The sequence below is a fragment of the Lichenostomus cassidix genome, chromosome 9, assembly GCF_008360975.1.
Source record: "Lichenostomus cassidix isolate B80296 chromosome 9, HeHo_3.0, whole genome shotgun sequence".
NCBI classification, from domain to species: Eukaryota; Metazoa; Chordata; class Aves; order Passeriformes; family Meliphagidae; genus Lichenostomus; species Lichenostomus cassidix.
This window is the reverse complement of record NC_139490.1, coordinates 1,190,823-1,205,296: the sequence shown is the minus strand read 5'-3', so window position 1 is coordinate 1,205,296 and position 14,474 is coordinate 1,190,823. Positions and strand designations below refer to the sequence as shown.

General features: G+C 46.7%; 2 protein-coding genes and 1 long non-coding RNA gene across 5 annotated transcripts in view; 2 read left to right on the top strand and 1 right to left on the bottom strand.

Annotated features, from left to right (window-relative positions):
* The window catches only part of LOC146433032 (uncharacterized), a 119,736-nt gene that overhangs the window by 58,892 nt on the left and 46,370 nt on the right, over nt 1-14,474 (top strand). The gene's annotated exons all lie outside the window — the stretch shown is intronic.
* Nucleotides 1-14,474, top strand: part of VEPH1 (ventricular zone expressed PH domain containing 1) — a 61,600-nt gene that overhangs the window by 11,782 nt on the left and 35,344 nt on the right. For all 3 annotated transcript variants that reach the window (XM_085068903.1, XM_085068902.1, XM_085068904.1), the window contains exons 3-5: nt 1,077-1,357; nt 1,916-2,131; nt 3,936-4,110. In XM_085068903.1, the coding sequence (XP_084925029.1) occupies nt 1,220-1,357; nt 1,916-2,131; nt 3,936-4,110 (529 nt within the window). In that variant the 5' untranslated portion in view covers nt 1,077-1,219. The remainder of the gene's footprint in view (nt 1-1,076; nt 1,358-1,915; nt 2,132-3,935; nt 4,111-14,474) is intronic.
* Nucleotides 7,474-13,345, bottom strand: PTX3 (pentraxin 3). The gene is made up of 3 exons (XM_085068899.1): nt 13,100-13,345; nt 12,093-12,617; nt 7,474-8,892 (listed from the first exon to the last, which is right to left on the bottom strand). The coding sequence occupies exons 1-3, from the start codon at nt 13,248-13,250 to the stop codon at nt 8,279-8,281; spliced, it is 1,290 nt and encodes a 429-aa protein (XP_084925025.1). The 5' UTR covers nt 13,251-13,345; the 3' UTR covers nt 7,474-8,278.

The following is a 14,474-nucleotide window of genomic DNA, read 5'->3' as shown; positions in this document are numbered from 1 at the left end:
TCCTTTCTGCTCCTGCCTGATGAAATTGGGAGTCCTGTGGAATGGTATGATAGAGCTGGGAAAATTGACACAGCCCTGCCTTGTGGCATTATCAAGTGCAATGTATTAAATGTGTATTAAAATAGAGATTTTCAGGGAGTTGTTTCCTGAAGGTTCTCAGTGTTTTGCACTGGTTTTGCCCCAACCCTGGCAGTGCTCAAAGCCAGGCTGGATCAGGCCTTGGACAACCTGGGCTAGTGGGAGCTGTCCCTGCTCAAGGCAGGGGTGTTGGGACCAGATGGGCTTTAGGATTCACTCTAATCCCTCAGAGTTCTGTGATTCTATGATTATATTTGGCTTCCCCCCCTCCCCCTGCAAAATAGCATGAAATAGAGTAATTTGGGTCAAGGATCTCCTTATCTCAACTAATAATTGTAAGTGATCTATTTTGTGGCTTTGTTTGTCAGCTCAGGAGAAGAATCCAGAGGAATTGACATCCAGGGTGAATCCATGTGGGACCCAACTCTGAGCAGAGTTTTAGTTCTCAAGTGCAGGACACTTCCCAAAGCAGGACACTTCTGCTCCACTCCCCAGCCAAGGAGAAATGCAGATCCAAGGCTTTGTTTTACACGAGTTGAAAAGACCCCAGGGATCATTTTGGCAACAAAAGTGACTGTTTTTTCTAAACAAAAATCGTTATCTTCTCAATCTTGTTAATAATGTTTTTCTGGAGTCAAGACACAACAACCCTGAAAACAAAGGAAGAGGCTTTGCCCTCCTCCCTGAACTCTGCTCCTGAGTGGGCAAAGGGGTTTGGAACCCTCATCAGCTGCTCTAGTCACCAGCCTGCTCAGATAATATGCATTGAAAGCAAGAAACCCTTGGGTTCTGTTATTATGTATTTTTTAATCTAATTTTAAGTTATTTAGTGTTTGAAGGTAAATATTCACGCAGTTTATGAAGATGCTTAAGGATGGCCCTGGGTCAGGGGGTCCTGCCTGATGCTTTCACACACATTTAAAAATCTTTGCTAAACTGGAATATGTCAATCAATGCATTTGCTAATATTCCCTTTTTTTTTTTTTTTTCCCTTTTAGACTGGGGCCAAGGAAGCCTTGAAATACAGCCCAGATTTATCCTTCATATTCAACTGATCACTGCTGCCCAGGCCTGCTCCCATTTTGTCCCCAGCTGAGTGCTCCATGCCCATGGTGCCTGCAGAGGGTGGCTGAGCAGGGCCATGCATCATCTCTTCGGGCTGGTTTTGGCACAGAAGGACCTTTCCCGGGCAGGGGATCTCTTCTCCCTGGAGGATGCTGAGATCGAAGGAAGCCTCTCTGAAGCTCTTGAACAGATCAGAATCATTAGTTCAGCTGCAGTGAGTGAAACATTATATTTTATATTCTATATTTTTTATTTTATATTTCCGTATAATTTCTATATAATTTCTATATATTTTCTGTATATAATTATAGATAAATATATAATTATACATAATTTATATATTATAATATTTATATATTATGTTTTTATATATTTATATATTTTTTAATATATATAAATGAAGGGTGGGATATAAACAATTTAAATTTCTGATGAGACTTGAAGAGCAAAATGTAAGATCTAAAAATGTGGTAACAAAATACAGTTCCCACCAGCTGGTTTTCCTCCAAGATATTTCAAGTTCATCTTCCTAATGATTTTTACTAAATAGTTACTTAAAGCATATTAAAGATTAACATGAGATTACAGGGCTCCATATGTTGACAGTAATGAGAATGCAGACCTGTGGGGTGACAAATTCCTGAGTTTAATCGTTCTGAACGTTTGTTGGAAAGGTAGAGATGGGCAAATGGCCACTGGACTGCTACAAAAACTTCATTTTGTTTGTCGTTGCCAACCAACTCGCTGAAAAATGCCTTTTGCTGCTCGCCAGGACTACCAGACCAACGACAACGACCAGGCTGTGGTGGAGATCTGCATCACCAGGATCACCACGGCCATCCGGGAAACCGCCTCCATCGAGAGGCACGGCAGAGCCCTGGTGGCTCTCTGGGAGTCCTGCCTCGAGCACAACCTGAAGCCCTCTGGGAAGGATGAGGATGCTCCCCATGCCAAAATTGCGTCTGACATCATGAGCTGTATCTTGCAGGTAAAAGTGGGCTGGGAGCATTCATTGCGGATGTCGTTTTCTCTTCTAAAATGGATTTATTTCTCTTTTTGGGTGTTGGGTGAGTGGTTCTGTTTAAAACTAAGGGTCTGGGGAATTGCACTGTTACTGATTCCTCCTGTCTGGAAGTCACTGAAATGAAATGAGTCAGCTCAAAGAATCATGGAGCAGTTTGGGTTAGAAGGACCCAAAATCCCATCCAGTGCCACCCCTGCCATGGCAGGGACACTTTCACTGTCCCAGGCTGCTCCAAGCCATGTCCAGCCTGGCCTTGGACACTGCCAGGGATCCAGGAGCAGCCATAGCTTAGTTCCAAAAGTGCATTTACTGCTCCCTGAAACAGAGCTTTTATTGGCAAGTTCCTCTGCATTTAAAAAAAAAAAAGGTATGAAGTGAGGTTTGCTAGCAGATGTGGGGGATAGTTGGAACAATACTGAATATCTGCCAGCTGGGTTGGATCTCAGGCAGGTCTCTGTTGATAGCAGCAGCAGGGAGGTCCCCAAGGTTTGCAAACGTCACTGGATCCCTTTATTGAAATCTGCTCTTCATTGTCACCTCCCCATTTTCTAAGTGTGCCTTCCTGCCCTGATGTTTATCATGGAACAAACAAAACCTTTCTCCTTCCCTCTGAATTCAAACCTTTCCTTAACTAAGGATTTTATTTTTATTGTAGCGGGGTGGGGGAAAAGAATTGTTCTTCTGAATTTTCTTAGATCTTTTAAATCCCAGTCAGAGAGCCAAGCCTTATCTTCCCATTCTTTGTGTGGAGTAGCAGAGCAACGACTTGGAGCAGCATTTGGCTTCTGCTCAGTGGTGTCTCAGCCAAACATAACGAGGCATTAAGTTGATTTAAACATGCTGCTGCAGAAAGCTCCATTTCTTTCAAGGGCTTTTCTCATTAAAGATGCAGCTTTTGGTCATACGGCAGCTGCCAGAATGATCTGTCTTGACACCGAGGAGTGGCTGCACTTCTTCCTTAGGGGTCTCTGGAAAGGACTGACCACTTCTTGGCAAGTCTGAGTTCCAGGGAAAAATCCTGAGAGCCACTTCAACCCTCTGGAATAACAGATTTGGCCTTTCTCAGTCTAAATTTTGTTCTATTCAGAGCTGCTCCAGAATGAAAGTCCAGCAAGTCTGCTCTGCCTTCCTTTGCACTGTTTTGCTGCTGTCTGAAACATCTGGGTTCCAGGGGTTGCCTGTGATTTCAGCTGCTAATTAAACATAATCACATTGCAGGATTATTTTCAGAAACAGGGATGTGCTCCAGTTTCAAAGAGCTGCTCAGAAGGAGTGGAGAGGAGAGGGAAGCACTGGTTAAGGAGGCTCCAGAGGGAATGTAGACCCTCAGTTACACACCAGTGTATCCACACAAAATGTCTTGTTAGGAATGTTTACATTTAATTAGTGCACTTCAAATCTTATGTCTTTTATTTTTATTTATTTTTATTTAACTTTAACTTTAACTTTATTTAACTTTATTTAACTTTATTTATTTTATGCGCTTCACATATTTTATTAGTGGATTTTTTTTGCTTCCTCTATCAGAACACTAAAATAGGGCTATTCTTCACATTTCCTACTGCATTCATTTTCAATTTCCTAATTTGCTCTGTCTTTGGTTCCTGCCTTCACTGGTGCTACCAAACCATGACCTTTCTTGACAGGTTTTTTTGCCCTTTTCCCCTTTTTGTTTTGACTTTTGTTTCCCTCCTCTGCCCAACAAGGAAGGTTTTTACATTAATCAAACAGGACTTTTATATTAATCATTTTTTCCCCATTTTTGCAGAATTACAACCGGCCTCCAGTGATGGCCTTGGCAGTGCCAGTGGCAGTGAAATTCCTGCAGAGGGGCAACAAGGAGCTGTGCAGGAACATGTCCAGTTATCTGTCCCTGGCTGCCATCGCTGAGGCAGAGCTGCTGGCTGAGCACACAGAAATCATTGTCAAGAGTGTCCTTCAAGGTAGGACCAACCAGAGCTTGGATTTAATCCAAATGGGTGACCACTGGGTCAGTTAGGCTGTGTTAGGATTATAGAATTATAGAATTGTATTATACAATTATTATTATTATTATTATTAGATTATAGAATCAATCATTAAGAGTGGGAAAGACTCCAGGATCAATCCAACCATTAAACAAATCATGCATAAAAACATGTGAGATGTATAAAGCAGACCTAGGGAAATATCTATAAATATGATCAAATTAATCAATCCAAATGGGTGACCATTGGGTCAGTTAGACCGTGTTAGGATTATAGAATTATATTATAGAATTATTATTATTATTAGATTATAGAATCAATCATTAAGGGTGGGAAAGGCTCCAGGATCAATCCAACCATTAAACAAATCATGTATAAAAACATGTGAGATGTATAAAGCAGACCTAGGGACATATCTATAAATGTGATCAAAAGTATTAATCACACTCCAAGAACAGATTTGATGAAGGAAGATGTGAACTTCCTGCACCTCTGGAGGTTTGGCTATGGGTTGGCTGACCCACGGGGCAGGAAATACATCTGTACTCGTTAATATTCCCTACTAATGGACTCCAAATTATCAGCCCTGATATGAGGCACCAGCCATGGAGCTCTCATCCTTCCCCCTAGTGTCACTGGCAAGTCTCCAAAAGAGAAATGGGGATGAAATTAATCCCATTCTGCGGTGGAATAGTCAGATGGAAGATATAAAAGCTTTGTAGTGGTTCTTTAATTTTGCCTAGGTTATTAGCTTTATATAGAACAATGTTGCTAATCTCTTTACATTTTAGTTTTTGTGGTTTGAAGAGCCAAAAATATTCATTCCTCTATAAAAGGAAGTCCAATTGAATTGAAGTAATAAAGTTCACAATGTTTGTTGCAATACAGTGCTACTGCAGTGGTAAAATCACTGCTGTCCTTCAAGCAGGGCTAACAGCAGTAAGTAGCAATAACTAATTTTTAAAAGAATGCTGAATTATGAAGACATGAAGCCCTCAAATTAAATATGTGCATCCTGTATTTATTAATTTATTAATCGTTATATTCTTTTAAGGCTTGACATTAGTATTTGTGTTACAAGTGGTAATGCACAATATTAACCCAGTTGTAAGAACAGAAAGAAATAGGGAATATATTCATATATAATCACAGAGCTGGAAAAGCAATTCCCACCTACAACTGAAGGTTTCAGCACGACTGAATTGTGCATTTTTGTTCTTCCACCAGCAGATGTTGCTGTGGATATCAGGTTTGGGAATTCCAGCCTGGCAGAGGCCACTCTGAACAGGCAAAATGGTTTGTTTTGCGTAGTGCCTTAATTACACTGCACATAATTGGTGTGTCAGGCATGAAGAGCTGGGCCTGCAGCAGGCTGAGAGTCAGGCTGTCAGGCTGTCTGCTGAAGGGAGAAGGGGAGCAGCAGGAAAAGCTGCTGAGGATGAATTTCCAAGGCAGTTTCTGGAGACAAAGCCGTGTTGTGGGGCTGCACAGACGGGGCTCAGCCTCGTGGCACCAGGCTCAGCAAACTTTGGCCCCTTGCCTGCAAATGTTGGAGAGGAACTGGAGCTTTTCATTACTTGGGGCAACTCTTTGGCTGCACAGCCAGGTTCTTATCTTATTAGCTAAAAAAGAGCTCTTTAGAGTTTGACTGCTGTGCTGCAGCGAGGGTGAGCTCTGAGCACGGCTGTGCTGAAGGCTGACACCTTCCATCAGCACCAGGGGTCACACGGATTTATTGCCATTCCCGGGGGACAGCAGCAGCTCTGCCCTGTAACTGGAGAGTCCCATGGCTTCTCCACCATCCCAAGGAGCTCAGCCATCCTGGGGATGCTGCATCCAGCAGAGCTGGGCTCAGCACCACACTCAGCCAGGCACAGCTCAGCCTCGCTCCTTCATTTGTTGGCAGTGCAGAATTGCAGGGGCTTTTCCATAACTGGAGTCCAAAGTACCCCAAAATACTATTTCCTCGGTCTTTTCCAAACCGTTGTCAAAGGAAAATACAGTTGAGCGAGGAAGGAAAGAGAGAAGTTGTGCTGCTGGGCTTTGGGAAAGCTTTGCTGCTCCTTGGAGGTGATAAAGGAAGAGCAAAACATTTGGGAAAAGGGAAGTTTTCGAGCTGAGTCAGGGAGGATGGAAGGCCTGGCTTTGCATTTGGTCCTCTGCCAAACCTGAGCAGAGACAGGAGAAGGCTCCTTGCAGGACAAAACATTTCAGGTATGAGCTACAGTAAGGAAAGCAGCCAGCAAGGATTTCTGGTGATCTTTTGGAGGATTTTCCTTTTCCTGCTGCATTTCATGGACATTTGTTTTCACTTAATGGAGGGCATTGAACAGAGAGAGGATTTGAGAGTGGTTTTGCCCTTGCACAATGTTGGGACCCCAAGTGTTTCTGTAACTCTGAAGATTTGGGTTTTGGCTGCCAGAGATGAACAGAGGTAATATTTCATTGTTCTGCAGTTAAGGTTATTTGCAGATATCACTTAGTGAGGGATTTTTGTCAAGTTTACTGCCAAGCATTTATAACTTAGATACATTTTTATTGCAGGGTAACAGGAGAAATTCCAGCAATCAGAGCAATTCTTTTTCCCTTAAGTAAGCACTGCTGCCAAAACTTTGCAGCAGGTCGTATAACTTTAGGTACAAAGCACAACCCCCTTGAATGGCACAGCAAAGTGGAGTTTACCTGTTTTTACCACTTTTGTATCCTGTCAGAGAGGATCTGTCATGGTCAAGAATAGGTGCAGCAGCAACATGTCAAGAAATTTGTCAAAGTGTGTTCTTTGGACAGCTGTAGAGAATGAGACAGGGAAATGTGGGAATAGAGAAGAAGGATGGGCTGCTTCCAGGGGAAATGGGAATTGCTTTGAATAAGACATTCCTCATGATAACTTTGTTCAGAGGCTTCAACAGGTAGCAAGTAATGGTTCTTGTTGTAAATGGTTATATATCCAGTGAGTACCAATTAATCACTCTCTGCTCATTCTGTTTTCTACATGAAAATCACCCCCAGTTTCTTGGCTTTCTGCAGCTGCTGCTTATGCTCTTTATCCAGCACTGGATTTTACTGGATTTGGGATAAGTTTGTGAGAGAGGGGAGAGTCACTGGCAGCAATTCTGAGCAATTCTGCCTTGTACAAACACCCTGAGGGCAGCAAATAAGTCCAAATCTACCTTAAAACTGTCCCCAGAGGGCCAGGATTGTGCAGGGGGTCTCTCTGCTTCTAGGAGAGATTGCTATTTCTGTTTTCTCTATTAGCAGCTCAAACTGCATGGTTCAAACATGGAAAAATTCCCACTTGGGACTTGGTTCAGAGTTTTGGTTTGTAAGAAGGATGGAGAGTTTTAGTCTAGTAAAGTATCTTTATTTACAAAACAACTTTACAAAAATAATTTCAATAAAATTATCACAAAGTCAATTTACAGTATAATACAGCTGCATTTTCTCCCAATGTAACATCGGATTATGAGGGGGAATATTATTTTTATATCAATCCATGGCATAAATAATGCTTTAAACAAGGAGCTAGTTTTCTTAGAGTCTACAAATTACTAACAATGATTAATAGACAACAGGATTCTTGATTTGGCTGGTTCCTCTGTGAAATTCACATTAACACTAAAGAGCCCAAGGACTGGAGAAGCCTGGAGGGTGCCTGGAAGGGTTTGGGTTGGAAGGACCTTAAATGCCATCCCATGCCACCCCTTGCCATGGCAGGGACACCTTTCTCTGTCCCAGGGTGCTCCAAGCTCCATCCAGCCTGGCCTTGGACATTCCAGGGATCCAGGGGCAGCCACAGCTGCTCTGTCTGTTCTCCAGAGCTCAGCAGGGATGTCAGGAGCTCCAATTGACTCCCGAATGTCCATGGTGATCCTCACTTTATGCATCACAAAACCTGCACCGGAGAGACAGAGCTGCCTGACCTCAGGAGCAGCTTTTCCAACGCCATGCCTCCATCTGGGGGTGTTTCCTCAGTGTTTCGCTGAAACAGCAGGCAGAGATCCAATCCCATCCCCACAGTACCTCGTTCTGTGAGCTTGCAGTGCTGATGTTCCTTGGGAATCCCAGAGGCAGAGGCTCCTGCAGCTCTGGCTAGTGTATTATTGACATTCAGCTCTGTGAATCCACACCCTGTGCAGTTCAGGCTTTAGGACACGTACTGGGCTCCTCCGTAGGGCAGCACCTCCGTGACCCCCCAGCCCACCACGTTGCCCCGGGTGCCACAGGCGTCCCCCCCGCTCTGGGCTGTCACCTCGGCGGGGCTGAGCACTCGGTCCCACAGGTTAAAGCCCGTCAGCTTCCCCGAGAAGGCCAGAGCTTCATCAAACCCTCCTCCCACGCAGCAGCCGTTCTTCTCCTGCCCGATCTGCAGGATGCCCCCGTCGGGAATGGTGTGAGCCCCAGCCACGCCCGAGGCACTGACTGCCAGCTCCCCCTGCGCCCACAGGGATGCAGATCCGTTCTCCGAGCTCCACGTGCCGCAGAGGTGGAGCCACTTCCCGGGAATAACCACATTCCTGGCAGCCAGCTTGTGCTGGGCACCCCCGACAGCGAGCACTGCCGCGTCCCGGCTCAGGTACAGCTGGATTTCATAGGGGTTGAACTTGGTTCCGTAGGAGAAGACAATGGTTTTGTCCAGAGCCTCGGTCACCTTGAGCCAGATGCAGGCAGTGAAGGAGCTCAGGGTCATCCCAGCCGTGGGGTGAACACTCCCAAAGATCTTCCTCGAGCGCATGGGGAACAGAATTGCTGTTTCACACCCTGGAAGAGTTTAGAAGATTGTCAGGTAAATAAGAACTGGTTTATTTGCATGTGCAGAGTTGGGATCTTTGGCATAGCATGGAATCAGTAAGGTTGGAAAAGACCTCTGATCACCAAGCTGTGGCTGTCCCTGGATCCCTGGCAGTGTCCAAGGCCAGGCTGAACAGGGCTTGGAGCAGCCTGGGACAGTGGAAGGTGTCCCTGCCTTGGCAGGTGCGATTGGAATGAGATGATCTTTAAGATCTCTTCATCCCAAACCATTCCATGATTCTGTGCAATCCTACTGCCAGCCCAGCACCACCTAAACCAGCTCCTCAAGTGCCACATGCACACAGTTTTGAACACTTCCAGGGATGGTGACTCCACTGCTTTCCCTGGGCAGCCTGTCCCAGTGTTTGACCCAATGCCTTCCCAAAGGGAGCTGAGAGCTCAGCTCATCCAGTGGGATGCAGGAATCCACCCCAGGATGCTTTGAAGGAGCTGTCAGAGCTGATGGAGGACATTTTTGGACACTATGGCAAGGGATAATCCTGCAGGAATCTCTTGGCTCTTCCCCCTGCACAGGTGGGGATTGCACAGTCCTGTGCCATGCTAAGGCATCTCCAGGGTCAATGCAGCCTGACTGCCCCACGCTCTGCAGCCAGCACCTCCTCCTGCCACAGGGATTCTTTAGCCCCTGACATCGGGTAGTTAAGTCAGGTAATTAACCTTCCCTTGGTGTCATGGAGCTCTTGGCTTAGCCTCTGTGTTCTGTTTAAGTGTGGATAGTGAAATACCAGCACTGTGCTGGGGAAGGGGGTCAGGGATCCCTCAAATGCAGGTTTGGATCCCATGGCATTCCCGGGATAGATGGGAGGCTGTGCCTGGAGCAGGGGACTGCTGGGTGGCTGTGCCATGGATAATGGGACATCAGGGCACAGGAGCTTCTGAAAAGCAGGAGGTGTTGGCAGGAACCCGCTGAGATGGGCTTGATTATTTCATTAACATAATAACTCTCTTTCTTGGCCCTGCCTTTAGGATTTTTTGGTCAGGAGCACTCACAGGCACTGGTTAAACAGGAGAAATGTGTAAGACAACTGATAGTTTTTAAGCCAGTTCTTCTGTCACATCCAATTAATCAATGTGTTGATAATAGAAATTAGATTCGTTAAAACCTCTCACAGAAATTTATGTGACTTGGGGAAGCAACTGGTGGTTCTCAAAGCCAAGGCATTTTTGGTGGTTTATGTGCTGTTCCCTGGTTGTACCTAAGTTAATATCCAAGGTGACAGGGGGGAACAAGCAGCCCCTTCTCCAATTAAGCTGCTTCATTTCCTGTTTAAAGAAGCTGGAGGATCTGAAATGTCTAAAACGTGTGTGGAAATTTCTGCTCCGGGGAATGAAGGACTCTTTGTGCCCTCCAGGACTGAGCTGCTGTGGTATTTCATGGGCTGCTTCCTTCCAGCTTTGAGCAGATTTTACATCTCCCATTGACCCTTTTTGTGAGGGGCAGGGTCAGTGAGCAACTGCTGGGGATTCTCCTTAAAATGCTACTTAGGAGCACCATTGTGAAAAAGCTTTTAATTAGCAGGCTTTCAGGCTTTATTATCAAAGCCTAAACAAAATTAAAACCAGCCTCAGTGAAGAACAAAAAAGTGTGATTAGAAGATCCCTTAAGAATATGGCTGGCAGTAAGTCAAGATGTGAGAAATTAAAGTCAGTTGCTAAAAATTCCCTTGAAAAAAAATCCACAGAGATACTCTGGAAGTACTTAAAATGTAGCCTTTAAATTCAAAAGTATGGTCGTTTTATATAAAACCATGTAGGAACCAGTGGAAATAAACTGCGTTTCCACTGCTGATCCTCAATGCAGAACGAGTTTGTTGCTCTCACCTAGTGCAGAGTAGCTGCTGAGGCTGGCTGGGTTGCAGGGAGATAAGGAATGAGATCATGCTGTCTGGAAAGTTTGGGGTTGGGGAAAAGAGGAATATGCTCAAAGATCTCCTCCCAGCACACAAAGATTTCTGAGGTGTTGTGATAAAGGAGTGAAAACAATTCACTTCTAAAGCTGAGTCGGTGCCCTACATGGAAGGATGGATTCGGGTCAGGCTGTAAAAGCTTTGATGTAAATGATGTTGTGGCTGTGAGTTGCTGCCTTTGCTTTAGCAATTACAGACTGTTTGTTTTTGCTCCCTGCTGTATAAGTTCTCTCTGGAGATGCTGCACCCCACCTTCCTGCACACCCACCCTGCAGGTGGAGATTTTTGGGGGGTGTTAGGCTGCAATAACTGTTATTTGTGGGGAGCAGAGCCATTAATCAGCACTGAGAAGGCAGGCAGTGAGAGCTCGCTGGTGGGCAGGGTGATTTCAGGGTGATTTCAGGATGGTTTCAGGGTGATTTCAGGATGGTTTCAGGGTGATTTCAGGATGGTTTCAGTGCAGTTCATCTCGCACACGGTAATTTTGCACCCACACTTTAAACAAATGAGGGGCTGCTGTGCCTCACCCAAGGTGCTGCTTTTTGGGTTGCACTGCACAGAAAAGCTGAGTTGGGATTGGAGGTATAAACCCACCTTTCTATGGCCACCTCACTGACCAGTGCCAATGTTTTGGAAGGGGAATAATCCCCCAGACAACAGCACCACAGGTTAATGATTTCTGTGTGCCAGAGGGAATATTCTGTCCTGACAGTGCCTGCAGGGAATGTGCCCTCCTGCCCTGGAAGTGTGCCTGGCTGGCTGGCAGCAGCAGATCCTGTGCTCCTGGCTGTTGGAGTTGGTGAGGAGATGTTAGTTTAGGAATGGATGTCAGAAGGAATGGGAACATGCAGGAGAACAGGAGAGCAGAGCTCCGTGAGTGGTGTTAATGCACAGCAATTACCAGCTCAGAAGGCAAAAGGTGAGAGAACATCATCTGGATGTCTAAAACACATTTGCTACTCTCTGGCAATGGCTTTGATCTGGGAAAGCCTGGAGGAGGTGGGATCCTGGCTGGCTCTGCCCTGCACGAGGACTTTGATGAAACCTTTCTTTGATCCCACGTTTGAAAAGCTCAGTGCCTCCTTCTCCACAACTTCTGGGGTTCCCCCTTTCTACACTGCCTGTTCCAAGCTGCCCAGCAGCTCCCGAGGTTGCTTTGGAGAGGGAGGAGCTCAGGAGGGGTTTTTGGGATCCCTGTCTGCACAGCCCCCCAGGCTCTCAGGTGAAGCCCCCAGGACTCACCTGCTGGCAGCAGGTGCTGCTCTGCCCATTGCTGCGATGTCCTCAGCTCCGCCCGGGTTTGCTGCAGCTCCTTCCACACCGAGCTCAGGATGGCATTGTCCCCTCTGCTGGCACCGAGTTTCTCCTGCTGCTGCCCAGCTGTCTCCTGCTCCTGCTGCTCGGCCCTCCTGCGCCAGGCGCTCTCCAGCCAGCCCAGCCTGGCCGACACGTTGTGGCTCAGCTGCAGGATGTGCTCCAGAAGCTTGCCCTGCTCCAGCTCCTGCAGCCTCCTGGCCTCCTCAGCCTGCTCCCTGCTCCTCCCCAGCGCCTGCTCCACCTGGGCCACCACGCGGGAGGTGACGGTGGCCAGGGTGCCCGCCAGGGTGGTGGTGAGCTGGCTCAGCTCTGCCCTCAGGGTCTGCAGGTCCAGCCTGGGCAGCTCATCCAGAGCCTGCAGCATCATGTTCTCCTTCATCTGCGAGTTCTCCAGCATGATGAACAGCTTGTCCCACTTGCTGGGCTCCCGCTGGCAGTCGCACGAAGCAGCTGGAAAGGAACATACAGATGTTGCTGTTCCTTTGTACTGAGTTTGAAATGGGAGTGTTTGGTGAAATCTGGCTCTGTGCAAGGCTCGTGTCCTCCAGACTGTCACGGCATCATGGAATCACGGGCTGGTTTGGGTTGGAAGAGACCTTAAGGACAATGCAGTCCCCATCCCCTGCCGTGGTGGGGTCACTGCCTTTCCCTCTGTATCAGAACAGGGAAGCAGTGTGATCACAGAGATCCTAAGCCTGTGACAGCCTTTTGCAGGAAAACGGAGAAATAAAGAGTCTAAAGCACAGTCCAAGGCACCCCATCCGAGTGGGTATAATACAGAATAACTTTACCATTATTGTCATCATAATCACTGCTACAAGCACGAGCTTCTGAAAAACGCAAATTATCTTTGCAGTAATAACTCTTACAAGGGCTAGGCAGCAACGAAGGCAGTTCTGCTCTTAACATAAATGTGGTTTAAATTTACTTACCTTCCTCAGTCCCAGGGGCTGGACCTTCGATTTCATTATCCAGGTTCACATACAGGACATGCTCGTAGTCATCATCTTCATCCAGCACAGAGCCAGAAGCCCTGAAAACACACAGCAGCGTGAGCAGAGAGAGCAGCTCTTGGGGCAGCATTCTCCTGGCTGCTCGCTGGCGATCGCGGGGCTGTCGGGAGCTGCCGGGGCTGCAGCAGAGCCAGGACTGAGCGGGAGAGGCGCAGGCAGCCCCTAATAAACGCTGCAGCCCGAATGAATGAGCAGCCGCCGTGCCAGGGATGTAACCGGAGCTGCTGGCTGTTGCTCTTGGCTGCGGGAGGAGGGGGCGTGCAGCTTGCTCAATCCCAGCTCCCAGCTCTGCCGGGGGGATGTTCTGCCCGGCCAAGGGGAAAAACGGGGAAAGCTGCTCTGTCCCCGGAGAGGACTGGGGCTGGAGGCGCTTGGGCTGCGCTGGTCGTGTTGTTCTGTGCTATTTGCGGGAAAGAAAGTGTTCCCTTTCACTGAATTTCCCAAATTCAGTTCGTGGTCGGTGTGTGCCAGGGCTCTGAAGGGGATTGGTAGAAAAATAAACATACCTGGAGCTGCTTTGGATCTGGTTTAGCTAAATAGTGCAGCTTTTTTTGGGTACTTAGGCACTGTTATATAATAAATTCTATTATATACCAACAGTTTATTGCTTTAAGCAATAAAGGAGGATTCTTAAGGAGTTCTTAACCACTTGTTAGGGTTCTGCTTTTCCAGCCCTAATTAGCACTTTTCAACACCATTCCTACGTGGATAACTTTAGTGCTGTATCCTGTTTTGGGCACATGTAAATCAGCAGCTGTACAATCAGAGTTGCATCAGCTACCTTTGAAAAAGCAAAACAGGGTGCTTTTGGATGAGGCATTAATTTAGGCTTAGCATTATTGGCATTAATCTGGTTTAAATTCTGTAATCTTGTTGGTTCAAAAGGCCATTAATCATGTCACAGATGCTTTGCTTAGGTGACATTAGGGGTGATCTCATGCAAGTTATGGATTGGCTATGAAATATCCAGAGAATAGCAAAAAAAACCCTGCTGTAATTACATATAACTTGGAATCTGTGCTTCCTTTCCATTTGTGTCTCTGGTTTTGCTTGGATATTGGGGAGGAATTGTTCCCTGGGAGGGTGGGGAGGCCCTGGCACAGGGTGTCCAGAGAAGCTGTGGCTGCCCCTGGATCCTGCAAGTGTCCAAGGCCAGGTTGGACAGGGCTTGGAGCAACCTGGGACAGTGGAAGTTGTCCCTGCCATGGCAGGGGTGGAATGAGGTGGCTTTTAACCAACTCAGACTCTTCCCTGATTCCAAGATATTGGTTCCTGCCACCATGGGGGCTCCAGC

Bases quoted from the DNA above. Each gene is read 5' to 3' on its own strand.
- PTX3 (XM_085068899.1), bottom strand. From the start codon at position 13,250: ATGCTGCCCCAAGAGCTGCTCTCTCTGCTCACGCTGCTGTGTGTTTTC. The intron at 12,618-13,099 runs GTAAGTAAATTT...GTTCCTTTCCAG, and splicing joins AGCCCCTGGGACTGAGGAAG to CTGCTTCGTGCGACTGCCAG. The intron at 8,893-12,092 runs GTGAGTCCTGGG...AAACTCTTCCAG, and splicing joins GCAGCACCTGCTGCCAGCAG to GGTGTGAAACAGCAATTCTG.